The sequence below is a fragment of the Urocampus carinirostris genome, chromosome 2 (assembly GCF_059441175.1).
Source record: "Urocampus carinirostris isolate Australia breed hairy pipefish chromosome 2, RoL_Ucar_1.0, whole genome shotgun sequence".
Classification (NCBI taxonomy): domain Eukaryota; kingdom Metazoa; phylum Chordata; class Actinopteri; order Syngnathiformes; family Syngnathidae; genus Urocampus; species Urocampus carinirostris.
In genome coordinates, this window is record NC_142350.1 from 14,373,875 (window position 1) to 14,388,694 (window position 14,820).

Consider the following 14,820-nt stretch of genomic DNA (forward strand, 5'->3'; position numbering starts at 1 on the left):
CTCATTCAGCCGGCGTGGGAAAGCCGGGCGGGGACGGAGCTCACACGGACGAGCGGGGCTGCTGCTGCACGGCCTGTTTGCTGCTCCTGGGGGAGGGGGGGCAGTATATGGAAGAATGGGGGGGAAAGGGGGAAATCTAAAGAGGAGCGTGGCTTTGGAGGGCTTGTATCACGCGTTCTGCCTTTGTCCTGTAACCCCCCCCCTCCCCGCTCAATATGTGTGTGCGTGATGGGTGTGCGCTTTCTAGCAGGCCTCCCTCCCTCCGCCTCCTCCCCCGGTTTGAGTGTCCCAGCCTGCGCTGGTTAGTGATATGTTTTCCGCGAACGAAACGGCACGATGAGCTAGCTCTTTGAAGTGAACAAGTTACCGGACAATCAAGCGCCGGCACACTTCAAAACCCTCGTTTTCGTTTTCTTTCTCTCTCTTACTCTTTTTCTTTTTCTCTGTCTTTATCTCTCTTCCTCCCTTTCTCTGACGTTCTCTTTATTATCTCCCTCTCTATCACTCTTTCTCTCTTTCATTTGCTCTCTTCCTCGCTTTATCTCTCTTTTTGTTTTTCACTCTCTTTCTATTTCTTTTATCTCTCTTTTTGTTTTTCACTCTTTCTATTTCTCTCTCTGTATCTCCATTTCTACATCTCACTTTCACTCTCTATTTCTTTCCATCTTTTTGTCTTTCTCTTTTTCTCTGTCTCACATCTCTCTCTTGCACTTTCTCTCCCTCTCTATTTCTCTCTCATTATCTCTCTGGATATGCCTTTATCTCTCTCTCTTTCTCTCTTCCTCTGGTTCTACTTAATTTTTTCTCTTGCTCTCTTTATTTCACGCTTCTTTTCTTTTTCTCTCTCTGTCTTGTCTCTTTTGTTTTCTCGGTTCCGCTATCTGTCTTCTTGGTGTTTCAACTCTCTCTCTCTCTCTCTCTCTCTCTCTCTCTCTCTCTCTCTCTCTCTCTCTCTCTCTCTCTCTCTCTCTCTCTCTCTCTCTCTCAGGTGCTCTTGACTGGTCAATACGAGTGTCGTCATCTGTGTTGTTTGCTTGGTATAAACAATTTGAGAGTTTCCATTAGGTGAAAGTTCACTCACTATATATATTTATATATAGATAGATAGAGAGAGATAGAGAGACAGAGGGAGAGAGAGAGCAGCACGGCGGCGCAGTGGTTAGCGCGTGTGCAGCACAGTTCTAAGGTCTTGGGAACCTCCTGTTTGGGTTCAAATCCAGCTAACAGACTTACTGTGTGGAGTTTGTATGTTCTCCCCGTGCTTGCGTGGGTTTCCTCCGGGCACTCCGGTTTCCGCCCACACTCCAAAGACATGCATTTCAGGTAGATTGGCCGGTCCAAATTGTCCCTAGGTGTAAATGAGCGAGCGAGTTGTCTGTCCCTGTGTGCCCTGCGATTGGCTGGCAACCAGTTCAGGGTGTCCCCTGCCCACTGTCCGATGATTGCTGGGATGGGCTCCAGCACCCCCGCGACCCTACTGAGGATAAGCGGTGCAGCTAATGAGATGAGATGAGATATATATATATATATATAGAGAGAGAGAGAGAGAGAGAGAGAGAGAGAGAGAGAGAGAGAGAGAGAGAGAGAGAGAGAGAGAGAGGAGTACAAAGGTAGTATGTAGGCCACCATTACTTTGTTGCATGATACAGTTTCAAAATGATTACATCTCATTATCATTGGTAATATATTATTACCACTGAGAACCATTTGAGAGCCGAAAGAGTTGGCTCTATTTATTTCGCGAGCCTAGCTGAAAAAGCCGCTTCTCGAAAAAGAGCCGGAATTGCCATCAATACACTGGTGCAGTATGAGGAATGGGGTCTTAGAGCAACGACTACCTGTGTGGCCCCCGCATGGAGGACAGCGACCGGGGATGCGTTTGAGAGACCCCTTTTTAGGTCGGAGACACCAGTGCCTCTCTCACTTTATCGGACATGCCGACGTTGCGACATTCGGTTGACAACATAAAACGAGGTAAAAAAAAGAAAAGAACGAAAAGTTAAATTGTGGAAGTGGGTTTTTATTTAAAAAAAGAGTGTGATTATATTTCCCTGATGTCAATTGTTATTTAGCATGCAAAAACGAGCATTTTAAACTCGCCGTTGAATTTATTTTATATTTTTTATCTGATTTTTTTTTAAATAGCCGCAGCTGTTACGTAGAAATAAACAAATATTAAAACCCCGGGGATAGAATAATGCTTTAATAAACAATACTTGGCAAGCGAAAGAAAATATTTAAAATGTTTTAAAAGTACTCCAAGTTGTTGAAGTTTAGACAATGCAGCCAGGAGACAGCCACGTGCTCGCTACGTTTATGTGGCCTCGGTGACAAACTTCTAACTGCTTGCAAAGTTAGCTAAATATGGACAAGAGTGGAAAAAAAACACGCGCTGCGTCGAATTGAGTCCAAAACTTTATCCTTGCGTGCTTTCTTAAAATTATATGCAATTTTCTTCAACACGAGACTACCTATCAGTTGCATGTGCGGTGAGTCTTTGAACGCATCACTGTGTTAGACATAGCTAGCATGAAAACGCCGACGCTAAATTGATATATTACTTTCTTTTATTTGAATTAAATTCAAAAAGAGAAGGGTGATGAGTCAGGAGTGTAAATAAATGAGGGGTGAGTGAATGTTGGAGGGCCGATGTAGTGATAATAGGAATAAAACGTGATGACAGTCCTGTAAATTACTACCTGGGGGACATTTGGACCGACATAAATGAGGACAGTGTCCCCATTAATACGTGTCTTTCTGTCATGCAGGCATTGATCGTGCCCACCTTTTCCTGTGAAAATGCATTGGTGAGAAAAAAGTCTGGCTCTGCAGCCACGCTGGGAATCCCCTCACTGTTTTCTACAAGAAACGAGGAAAGGGAAAAATATTACAAAAATGGACAAAGAAACAATTGGTACGCAGTATGAGCCCGTGGCCGAGATCGGGGAAGGCGCTTACGGGAAAGTATACAAAGCCCGAGACCTGAAAAACGGGGGACGTTTTGTGGCCCTAAAACGAGTTCGGGTCCAGACTGAGGAGGAGGGGATGCCTCTCTCGACTATCCGCGAGGTGGCGGTACTGAGGCAGCTTGAAGCCTTTGAGCATCCTAATGTTGTCAGGTAAGTGTGTTGCTTCTGCTCCCCTATTTTTAGAAATAAATTGCTTTATTGTGTGCTGTGTGGTCCCAAATGTCCCAAGGCAAAGTCCCAGTCTGTGGCTCTGTAAATGGGGACTGCTGCTTATTATGAAATGTCTCCCTGACGTCACAACTAAAGCAATTTTAGTCGTCTCTTCCGTTTTAGGTCGTAAAGTTACTGTTTGGGGAATGGTCGTAAACCACCCCGTTTTTGGGGGTCCCCGAGAATTTTTGCCTTTTTAAAACTCTCTTCCTTTAGAAAGGACAGGAGAGGCTTAAATATGATGAAAAATGCTAGATCAGAGTTCCCGCAGATCCCTAAAAAGTTTTAGAAAGCATTGATTTACTTGTTTTAAAGTAAGGCCTTGACTGGCATTAAAATGTCTTCAATCCAATTTTAGAAATTCTTAAAAACGTGAACATGAATATTTTGTCATTTATCAACTGTCCACATCTAGGGAGTACGTTTTTTTCCCAAGCCTGTGTTTTTATGATGCTACACTCAAAATTGCTCATGAATAAAGCAGTGTTATGTTTATAAAAATACTTCCTGAATGTAGCAAGAGAGTTCTTTGTAGTTATTTGCCAATTTTGACTGAGGATCCATAAAGTACTGGAAACATCCTTTTTATCTGTTTTTCCTTGTTTAAAACTTTGGGGGTGCTATTTTCTAGATGGAAAATGTAACCAAAACGTGAATTAAAAAAAAAATCAATAAACATTTGTTTAAAGTTGCCGGTAATTCTTGTATTGTTTTTGTTTTGTTTTCTTAGTTCAAATTTTGTTTGTTGTCTGTTTAGTCCTAAATTTGATTTCAAAGGACATTACAAAAGTCTTAAAATGTCTTGAATTTAACTTGCCTTAAGCTGTAGATTTAAAAAAAAAAAAAAAAAGGAAAATAAAAAATAAATGAACGACGCACTTCATTCCATGTAACTCTTAGCACGGCTCTTGCTCCCCTTTCCCTCGCTTTGGCACGGCTAGTGAAACTTGCGGCATAGTGGCGGAGTTTGTGAAAGCTCTTATATATTACGGGGAAAATATGTTCTACTAAAATAAAATTATATAAAGCCGACTTGGTCTTAAATTTAATTTGAAAAGTCATTAAAAAGTTTCACAAAGTCTTTAATTTGACTTAAGCTTTAGGAACCCTGTAGATAAAAAGGGAAAACAAAACAAATGTGAACGCACTTCAGTCCATTTACTTCTAAGCACCGCTCTCGCCTAGTCTAACTTGCGACATAGCGGCAGAGTCTGTGGAGGTGCTTATATGTTACAGTCAGGGTTGGGTAGGGTTACTTTAACTTGATTACTTTCAATTACTTTTGGATTACTCCAATACCAAATATGCTAATAAAAGACAAAAACAAAAATATGAATACAATTATGACTCACAACACGTGGTAAGCTTTCTCTCCTGGCTTTGATCTCTTTGATCTCCGGCAAAACTAACATAAAATGCGACAGAAGCAAAATGAAAAAAAATCCAAACAGCTTGCCAACATCATATTTTTCGTTCCATGTATTCCGTTACTCCCCAAGCCTGCACAAAATTTAGTAATTTTATTCATATTTAATTTCTTTTGTCTTTTATTAGCATATTTGGTATTGGAGTATTCCAAAAGTGATTGAAAGTAATCAAGTTAAAGTAACCCTACCCAACCCTGATTACAGTGCACATCTGTTCTACTGTTCTAAAATAAAACTATATAAAGTCTACTTTGTCTTAAATTTGATTTCAAAAGGTATTTAAAAAAATTCTTAAATCTTGAATTTTACTTGCCTTAAGCAGTATTAAAAGAAAAAGCGGCGGAATCCGTGGAGGCTCCGGTGTATTATGGTGAAAATACATTATACTATAATAAAATTATACAAAGTCGACTTGGTCCTAAATTTGATTTCAGAAAGTCTTAAAAGTCTTGAATTTAACATGCTTCTAGCTGTCGAAACCATGTAGACTAAAAAAGTCAAACAAAAGAAAATGTTAAGAACGCACTTCAGTCCATGTAACTCTTAGCACCGCTCTTGCTCCCCTTTCCCGCGCTTTTCGCCTAGGTAGTGTAACTATGTAAAGGGTTGAATGGAAGGTATCTGTGTCTTAAACGTTCTATGCTTCTTTTGTATGTATGTATGTATGTATGTATGTGTGTGTACTTAATTAGAAATAAATGAGTAAAAACTAGTCATGGCGTAGTAACAGTGTTTCTGCTAACCACAATGTAATGCGAGGTTCACAAATGGGAAGTAACACCCCTTGAATATTGGGCAATGATCCTAAATCCCTTTAAGTGAATTGAAAAAATGTTTTAATTTAGCCAGACACTCGGCACCTCCTTAAATCGCACCGAGTTAGGGCTGCACTATTTTGGGGAAAAAAACAGACCTCTATTGCAATTTCGATGCGATTTTTCGATATTCAAAGGAAAAGTGCATATTTTGGTGCTAGTTTGTTTTTGGGGAGAATTTAAAAATAGTGACATGTAAATTTACTTTGAGAAGACGGTATTACCGACTGAGAGTATACGACTAACTAAATAACTAGATCTGCAAATAATAACAGTGTAATTAATGGTCTATATTGTCATTATACAACAGTACAAGGAAATTGGTGGGGTTCTCCTTTTACTGTAAGAAAGCGATTTAGAGAGCAGCTGGCTGACTACACACCAGCGTTTCTCTCAAATTGTAGCTTGGTGATCAGCAATTCATTGTGGTCTTCTGACTTTCTTCAGGTTCGGATTTATAAATTTCTTTTCAATGTAATGAGCCACTAAAGCAACGAGCTGTCGTATTTGTTTTTGTGGCCATTTTTGCAAGAGCAGTTAGACAGCTTACGCATGCCTATCACAGTCGCGCACACACCGCCTCGCCTTTATTGGCTAGTGCCATTTAAAGTTGGCTCTGATTGTCCGAGGCTGTTAAAACCCGAACTGTGACAATTCTTGTTGGCTAAACACCCCATCGCTCAAATATTAAACTGGATTTATACATCCTTGAAAAAAGGGTGTCTTGCACCATGTCACTACTCACATCGTGATATCGATTCAATTTCAAGCAACCCTAGTTACTTTTACAAAACGTGTTCAATATACTCGTTGAAATCTTGGTTGCACAGTTGACAGGGTTCGTATGGTGACTTGAAATCTACAAAAATGCTTGAATTTTAATATTGTTCTTTTCAAGGTTTGAAAAGTGCTTGAATTTAACTGAAGTGCTTGTCAATGCTTGAAATTGCTGCGATGTTTCCTGGCAGTCTGACTTAGTAGACCAAGAATTAAATGATGAAAAATAAATCACAGTAATCCACGTGTGGCAATGGACTAATCACAGGCAAGAAATGACACACATCGGGCATAAGTAATTCATTTTGTAAGCATTTTTGTTTGTTTTGTTTTCTGTAACCAATAAAAAAAATGAATCTTTCAAGCATTGCTTTATTAGTTTAGATTGTCAATAGGGCAATGAATTTAGGTACGGAAAAGGTCATGTTGTTGGGTTGTTGATCTCTGTCTCCAGGAATTGCTTCACCGTGTACCACACACGCCAATAAAATGGCTGGTCATGGGGCAAAATATGGACAACTGACAGAGCAAGACTTAAAAACGTTTTTAGTATCTATTTATACAAATTAATATTTCTAGTTTGTTTTCTTACAATTTGTTCTCGTCCAGTTCTCGTTGCCACTTCATCATAATCCTGAAAAATCTAAGTCTGTTTTTTGTTTGTTTATTTTAAACTGTTATTACCGTAAATTCCGGACTATAAGCCGCTACTTTTTTCCCAAATGTTCAGCCCTGCGGCTTATTCAGTGGAGCGGCTTATTTAAGTAATTTTTCTAACGAACACCAGCGGCACTCGAGTACAAAAGGTAAACTCTAGACCGGTGGAATTGTGCGCCGAGGTAAACTGCATCCTCTTGGATTATGATCGAATTGTCCGTATGACAGAGGCTAGAGGTTCGTTTCAAATGTGATACGTGATGAAGACGCCCTTGAAGGCGTCAATAATGACGAGAAAGACGAGGACAGCTTGCCGTGAATTTCAGTATTACGGCACATCATTTTGTTAACGCCTACGCTTTGAGCCATGCGAGCGTGTTAGGAGTAGCGTGGTGGTACCTTTCACAGGCACGGTTTGGGATGAAAGTTATATTATTATTATTAAAGTTTTGAAAACTCTCTCGGTGTACCGTCTTTCTTCGTAAATATGTGTAACCATGTATAATATGTATTTGCAACTGTATATTTTTGTCATGTATTTATTTGTATTTATTTTGGACACTTGTTCTGATAAGTCTTGCACTGACCAGTTAAAAAGAAGGGGCGTAACAGACGCGGGGGATTATAGGAAGTAGGGACCAGTAAAGGTGTGTGTTTGTGGACACCGCAGACAAAGGTGCATATATATTTTTCCCACCCTTACCTCTGAAAGTATACACTTTTTTTCCTTGGATTACTTTCAACAGGCACCTGGACTTTGCAGGTCTGCATCAAATGATAAAAAACTGTATCATTTTCCGTTTAATCAGATATTCTAAAATTATTGTATGTGACGGTCAGACCAAAAATAATCAACTTTGGCCTGGACGGATCTATTGACACTAACAAAGATGTTATATAATGAAATTGTGAATATGCTTGATTGCTATTAAGATTTTCGAGAAGGGTTGTTCAAACCTCACATTGTGCTTGCTGTTAAAAACGTCATATTGAAATATAATATTGTGAATGTGCTTAATTGCTGTTGAGATTGTCATGATTGTTTTCTGTTATTAGTGTCAATAAATTTGTTCAAACCAAAAAAAAAGATTAGGATCATGGTTCAGCTCCTCCGTTAAAATCAAGCGTACCAATTCAGTGGCTTGGAGGTGTAATAAGATATATCTGATTATTAGCTAGCAATAGAGGAACATCAAAACTATACAATATTTCACCATTAAAACTCTTCAGTTAAGGATTTCTGTTCTCAATGTGGATACATGCGGCTAATATACCGGTGCGGCTTGTGTATGTAATAAATCCGTTTTCCTCCCGAAATGTGGGGGGTGCGGCTTATAATCAGGTGCGCCTTATAGTTCGGAATTTACGGTACATTGTCTTAACACATATTTACGGTAGACATTGCTAGATATTGAAAGTCTGGGTTGTTCTGAGAGAAAAAAGGACCAATAGCAATCACTTATAACATGATTTCTGACTCTTTCATGGGCAAAATATCGTTTTTTTTCCGCACTATAAAGCGCACATAAAAGCCTTCATTTGTTTCAAAAGCTTACCATGCGCCTTATAGTCAGACGCGCCTAATTTATGGAAAATGTAGGACAAGATATTTTTTTTGTGGGGGTGCGCCTTAGTGTAGAAAATATGATAACCAAAATATTCCAAGCGCCATGTATGACACTTGGTCAATAAAGGGTTAATAATGACACCAAAACACCTGCTCTGGTGGCTTCGCTTCGCCGTTTAATTTCTCTCTTCGTGACTAACGGCAGCTGGTATTAGTTCGTATGACGTTGTCATGTGAAGCGTCATCGCTACCTTTGCGTCGCACCCAAGAGGACTGGTGAAGAGACCAAGATGCTGGGTACTGGAGAAATTTGAAAAAATGGCTTTGAAAGTGCTTAAATTTGGCCATGACAAAAGGTGTACGAACCATGTATCTTTCTTTTTACTCATTTTCTTTTTTTTTCTTTCCCTCACCTTTTTCCATGTTAGTTTTTTTTTCTTTCTTGTTTTCCTCATATTTTGTTTTCACGGGTAATTTTCCGTGGCTTGAAATTTGCAGTGCACTATTGCCATCTACTGTTATGGAGTATCATTGACCTACAGTTATTGTTTTTTTTCATCTCTTGTGTTTTCATTTGTTTCCAATCCAGAATGTCGCCTGTATGCTTTGAAGAGGACCTTTAGCTTTAGCTTTACGCCAAAAGTGTGCTTTTGGCAGCCACCTAACATAATCTGGATTCTTGGCGGCCGCTTTTTTTGAGCTACCTGGTGTTAAGCATCTAAAGCTTTGTTTTTAAACAAGTAGTTGCTTTGGCTTTGCCGCCCATTGGGATATGTCAAAACTGGTAATATCTCCCCGCCCCCTGATTTCATTTTCCATAAACATTTTGGAATATTGTGTTTGGATTTGTGTGGGCATGTATAAAATTATGTAGGGTTTGTGCAGGTTCTTTAAATCCCAAAATGCTTGAATTTTAATGTTGCAGCTCGCATAGTACTTGTCAATATTTATGCTCTTGTTAGCGGCTAGCGCTATGGTATTTGTGCCATCACATTCTAATTACAGTGTTTGTACAAGTGCTTGAAATCCTTGAAAAGGCCTGAATTCTAAGGTTGTATTTTCAAGAAATAAAAAGTGCTTGTAATTGCTTGAAATTGCTGCCATGTTTCTGAAAACAAAAATTACATGGTAATTTTTGATTTCTATCTTCACAATGAAAGAGATTAATAATAGAGCAGCCAATACAGTACCCCGGTTAATATGATTTTTGCACCATGTGTCTCCAACTTATATTTTTAACATCTTTTATTTTGTATGCTGCCCTGATAAAATTGAAGCAAACCATGTTTTCTTCTTGCAGGCTCTTCGACGTGTGCACAGTGTCTCGGACGAATCGCGAAACCAAGCTCACCCTGGTCTTTGAGCATGTGGATCAAGACCTGACCACCTACCTAGAGAAAGCCCCTGACCCCGGTGTGCCGCCAGAAACTATCAAGGTAATTACTTGTAAAGACTAATCTTGCGTTTTAAGTAGCGCTGTCGAGTGTGTTCGATCAAAAGTAACTCATTTTAGAAGCATTCTCCTTGACGCCAAAATACGCTTTTCTTGTTTTATTTTAAAAAAACTATTATAAAAGGATTCGGCGTAGCTCAGTGGTAAGTATTAAGCCTCAGGGAATAATTTCAGTATGATAAATCACCATTAGATGGCTGGAGTGGCTTTAATCAGATCGCTGTCCACAAAGCGAGGAAGCCCCCACTTCTTATTGTTGCTTCCTGTATCTAGCGATTGATATTGCTTAGGGTAGTTCTTGAGGCGAGAAGACGTAGGCAAACAGTTCAGAGTAGCAAAGATTTCGGTAAGTACAGACTGTTAACGTTTAGTCTTTTTCCTCTGTGTTATATGTCAAAGTGAACTTAGGCAAGACATTGAATACCTAATGCCCCCGATAAGCAGGTAGTTGCCTTGCATGGCTGACGCTGCTATTGGTATGTGAGTGAGTGTGAAGCACATTGTAAAGCGCTTTGGGAGGTCTTCAGTGACTTAAAAAGCGCCACATAAATGCAGACCATTTCTCTTTCTAAAAAGAGGACAAGGGGACTCGTCAGTGCAGTTTCATGTACGTCTGCAGGAACGTAATTGCCTTTGTGACCAAAAATGTATGATCATGTCACCGGAAATATTGGGCGCTTAAAAGTACTTGCATCATTCGTGCATAAATTTTGTGTTCTAGTAGTAAACGTTTTTTTTGCATGCCAAGTGCCCTTGTGTTTATGGAAAGCATTAGCTAGATATTGGAGGTTTTCTCAAATGCAAAAAAAAATAAAGCCCCAATTTGAAAGTTCTACTTGAAATACATCCCTTCACCTAAAGCTGTATTTCTCTGAAATTTTATTAGAAATAAGTATTTTCAAAATATGTTCAACTGTTGTTAACTAAACAATGGTAAAACCTAGAAATATATTTTTTTCACCTAACGAAAGATGGGGGTTCAATCTTTCTTTTGCTATGTCCTATGCCTATATAGGTACAGAACAAAATGATTTAGGCCTTCAAATATGAGTAGATATGGCTGGCTCCTGCTTTTGTCATTTGTACTATCTGGCATTGAATGAGTTAATGGTGTTTCTTATAGCTAACTAGTAATTAGGTACATAATAATGTTTACCAAATATCCTCTTTTTATATTGTCAGTCATTTTTGGAAATGTTTTTCTTTGTTAAATGTTATAAATAGATAAACAAGAAAGGCGGGTTTGTGTTATTTTAAGAGAACTGAAGCGTTGCATCTATGACTTCCGGTTTTATAGCTTGATAGCAAGTCTACTTTGCTTGTAACTAGTAGCATTTATTGCAATATTGGACTTTCAAAGTCCAAGTTTGAAATGTCAGACTGCATTTGAACACAACTCTCAGCTCGCTGAACACTGTCAATATTGTCTCTCTTGTTAGCGGCTTGTTGCTAGTGGCTAGCTACAAGTGCTACGTGATTTGTGTCGTAAGATACTTAGTGTTTTCCTAGCATCCGTTTTTAGCGCTAATGTCGGTGTTCATACTGGTGCTTGAAATCTTTAAAAATGCTTGCATTTTAGAATTGTGTTTAGAAGGATTGCAAAGTGCTTGAAATTTGGATGAAGTGCTTGTAATTTCTTGAAATTGTTGCCATGTTTCCCGAAGAATCTTCTTAAAAAGGATTTGGACACTGCTTTCTGGTGACTTCGCTTTTCAATTGCATTTCTTTTTCCCTCGTGATCAACGGCAGCTGGCATTAGTTTGTATGGCATTATCCTATGAAGCCTCATCGTCCCCTACGGATCGCTCCCAAGAGGCAGGTGCTTGCAACACCTAAACTGGGCACTATGAAATGTGTATTACTGCAAGGATTACATATAAAATATGGACGTTTATTAGGGGGCCCATCCAAAAATTTAAAGCAGCGTTTCCCTGTGATAAAATCGGAAGAACTTCCTGTAACTAAAAATTTAAGCTACCTATTTTTACCCTAATCCTATATAAGGAGAGATTTGTCCAAAAAAAACAAATATATTCACGATTTACTTAAGATCTAAAAATCATTTGTCTTGATAAACGCACACAAAAGATTAAAAAGCACAAATGTAAACCGCAGATATATTCGTGGCTCTGCAAAATACATGATTCAGAGCAGATTTTTTCTTTTTCTGGTACAGGAGAAATTGGAAAATTGGATTTGAAAGTCCCCATACGGATAGTTGTTACTAGCAGCATTAGCAGGACAATCTGTTTGATTATTAAGAGTCACTTTAGTCCAACATACTTCATAAGTTCCTTGAAGACAAGTTTGTCTCTAAGCTTATTTTTGTTTCTATTTCGGATAAAAGGGAGATATTTGCTAATCTTCGGTGGCTAGCTTGACCACAGCCAAAACCTTTTGTTACTGAGCTTTTAATGCAATTTTGGACTTTTTAAAGCCGAAATTTAAATGTCTGGAAGGATTTGCCCACAACTCACTGAACACTGTGGACGTCTATGCTCCTGTTAGTAGCGTCAATTAACCACAGGAGCAATTTTGCCAACAAATCAGTACAGGTTGAGTTAAATTGGTTTGTTAGAAAGAGGATCTGCACAGCAAATACTGCTGGGTGCTAGCAACGGAAGTTGCTAAAGCCGGAGAGGCTAGTCGCTAATGCTAGCCGCTGTTTTGTTGTATTAACTCATTCAATGCCAGATGTTTAAATGCCAGCCTATTTTTGCCATTTGACTCATTTTTGACTGCCTAAAGAATGTTTAGTCCTGTAGCTATATAGGCAGAGGACTTATCAATAGAAGGCTTGAAGATGAAAGTATGTTTAGTAATTAACAGTTGAACATTGCAAAGTAAACCTTCTGCAAAAACAGCCTTTTGTCATTTTTGAAAGGATGCATTTCAATCAGAACTTTCACTTTGGTGCCTTTTTTTTTCCTCGCCTATGTGATACCTCCATTAGCTAATCAATACTTTCTATAAACACAAGGGCACTTTGCTTGCAAAATAACATTTTTGAAAGAACACCTAAATTTTACATGAAGGTTGCAAGAACGTTACAGCGCCCGATGATTCCGTTGAAGTTTTGGTCACCATGCAGATTGCGTTCCTCCAGGTGTGCACGAAACGTCATCTGCCCCGACGATGACAAGGGGACTTCGTCATCCTTTTTAGAAAGAAAAAAAGGTCTGCTTGTACTTACCATATATTCGCTTCTCTTACATACTGCTTCACTATCTACTCGCCTTGTGGGGCTTTCCACACACTTGCTGAATACAGGAGACACTAGGAAATGAGACTTCCTCGTTGTGTGGACAAAGGTCTGTTCAAAGCCACTCCTGCCATGTTATGGTGATTTTTTTTTTTCCATACTGAAATCATCCTCAAACCCTTTATAATGTGTTTTCTTTTTTTTTTATTTTGGCTCTCTTCTTCTGATTATGTATTTATAATTTATTGCATTGAATGAGTTAATGGGACAATCTGTTTCAAACTTCTGAAGTTCTTTGAAATCAAGTTTGTCTCTGAGCTATTATTTGAGTTTCTATTTTTGATAAAAATTGAGATATTTGCTAATCCTCTGTGGCTAGCTTGACCACAGCCAAGTCGGAGCTTTTTTTGGACAACAGTAGAAATACCAGGGTGTATATTAAAGTGCTCAAAATTAAAGGCTTCCTCTTACTTGGATTGATTCAGACTCATGCTCAGGAAATGTGTCAAATTAGGCAATCAAATCGAGATTTTTTTTTTTTTTGCTTTACACCAGAACTATTGTACCATTTAAAGCGCCATCATGAGTCAAAAGAAATCCCTACATCGGTTACTTTGGATAAAATCATCTGTGTGTTCACTTACAATTTGCCTAAAGCTTGGAACTGGACGCGTCCTTAACCCTTCCTCTGTGAGTGCTTTTTTTTTAATCTTTCCCACAAACCTTTCTTTTTTTCAGAACCCTTAATCGTGTTTCACCCTAAAGTCCCGTGATTTAACGTGTACAATGCCGAGGAGTTATCGCTTCCATTTTCAGGCCTAAGAGTTTAAGTGTCAGCATTGAAATGGAGACCTTGCGGAAGTAAGAATATCTGTAGTTTTTTTTGTAGCTCGGAGCCAAGTTTACATGTGAACGTTTTGTGTCGAACAGAATATCGATGATTAATTTTGTAAGCATAGACGAAACGGGTGGATCTGACTCGGGGCCTTTATTTATTATTTATAAGGATTAAGCTTGAGAAAGCGTGAAAGTGCTGTCATTTTTTGATATTTACCGTATCTTCCGAGCTACAAGGCCCAACTTCAAAAATAGTCTTTTGCAAAAATATTTTATACATATACCCTATTATCATGACCATAAAGTGCATAAAAAAGTCTCAGATTTTTCTTCAAATTGTGCGGTGTGCCCTATTGTGCAGTGCGGCCCTGTGTGTGTGATGTAAGGCTGCGGATATAGCTGAGGACACAATGAGGCTGCTAAAGGGTGAAGTGTGGGTGTGTATATGAGGCTAGGTTCACACTGCAGAGTGGAGGTAAGATATTGGGCCCACGCCTGTATTTTGGGCCAGGTTCGGGCATAAAATGTCAATCACTGAGTTGGGCCCGGCTTCTTTCTCGCAGATTTTTGAACATATTTTTTTACTTTGTGGAGGATCTGCCACAGACCACCACATTGACCCACCATGCTTTACTGTTGGCATCATGTTGCTTTTGTCAAATGTTGTGCCTTTTTACACCAGATGTAACGGGCTGCACACCTTTCAAAAAGTTCAATTTTTGACTCATCAGTCCACATAATGTTTCTCCAAAAGTTTTGAGGATAATCGAGATGCTTTTTGGCAGATGTAAGACTACTCATTGTGTTCTTCTTTGACGGCATTGGTTGTTGCCTGGGAACTGTACCATGGACGTCATTTTTCTACAGTGTCTTTCCTGGAGAGTCTTGAAAACCTACGTTAACTGA

The 14,820-nt window shown here is 39.0% G+C and overlaps 1 protein-coding gene across 3 annotated transcripts in view; it reads left to right on the forward strand.

Moving 5' to 3' along the window:
- Positions 1-1,807: 1,807 nt before the first annotated feature.
- Positions 1,808-14,820, forward strand: part of cdk6 (cyclin dependent kinase 6) — a 60,848-nt gene continuing 47,835 nt past the window's right edge. The window contains exons 1-3 of one of the 3 annotated variants that reach the window (XM_088329014.1): positions 1,808-1,974; positions 2,769-3,119; positions 9,723-9,858. In XM_088329014.1, the coding sequence (XP_088185140.1) occupies positions 2,896-3,119; positions 9,723-9,858 (360 nt within the window). In that variant the 5' untranslated portion in view covers positions 1,808-1,974; positions 2,769-2,895. The other 2 variants (XM_088329017.1, XM_088329015.1) reach the window with 2 other exon arrangements.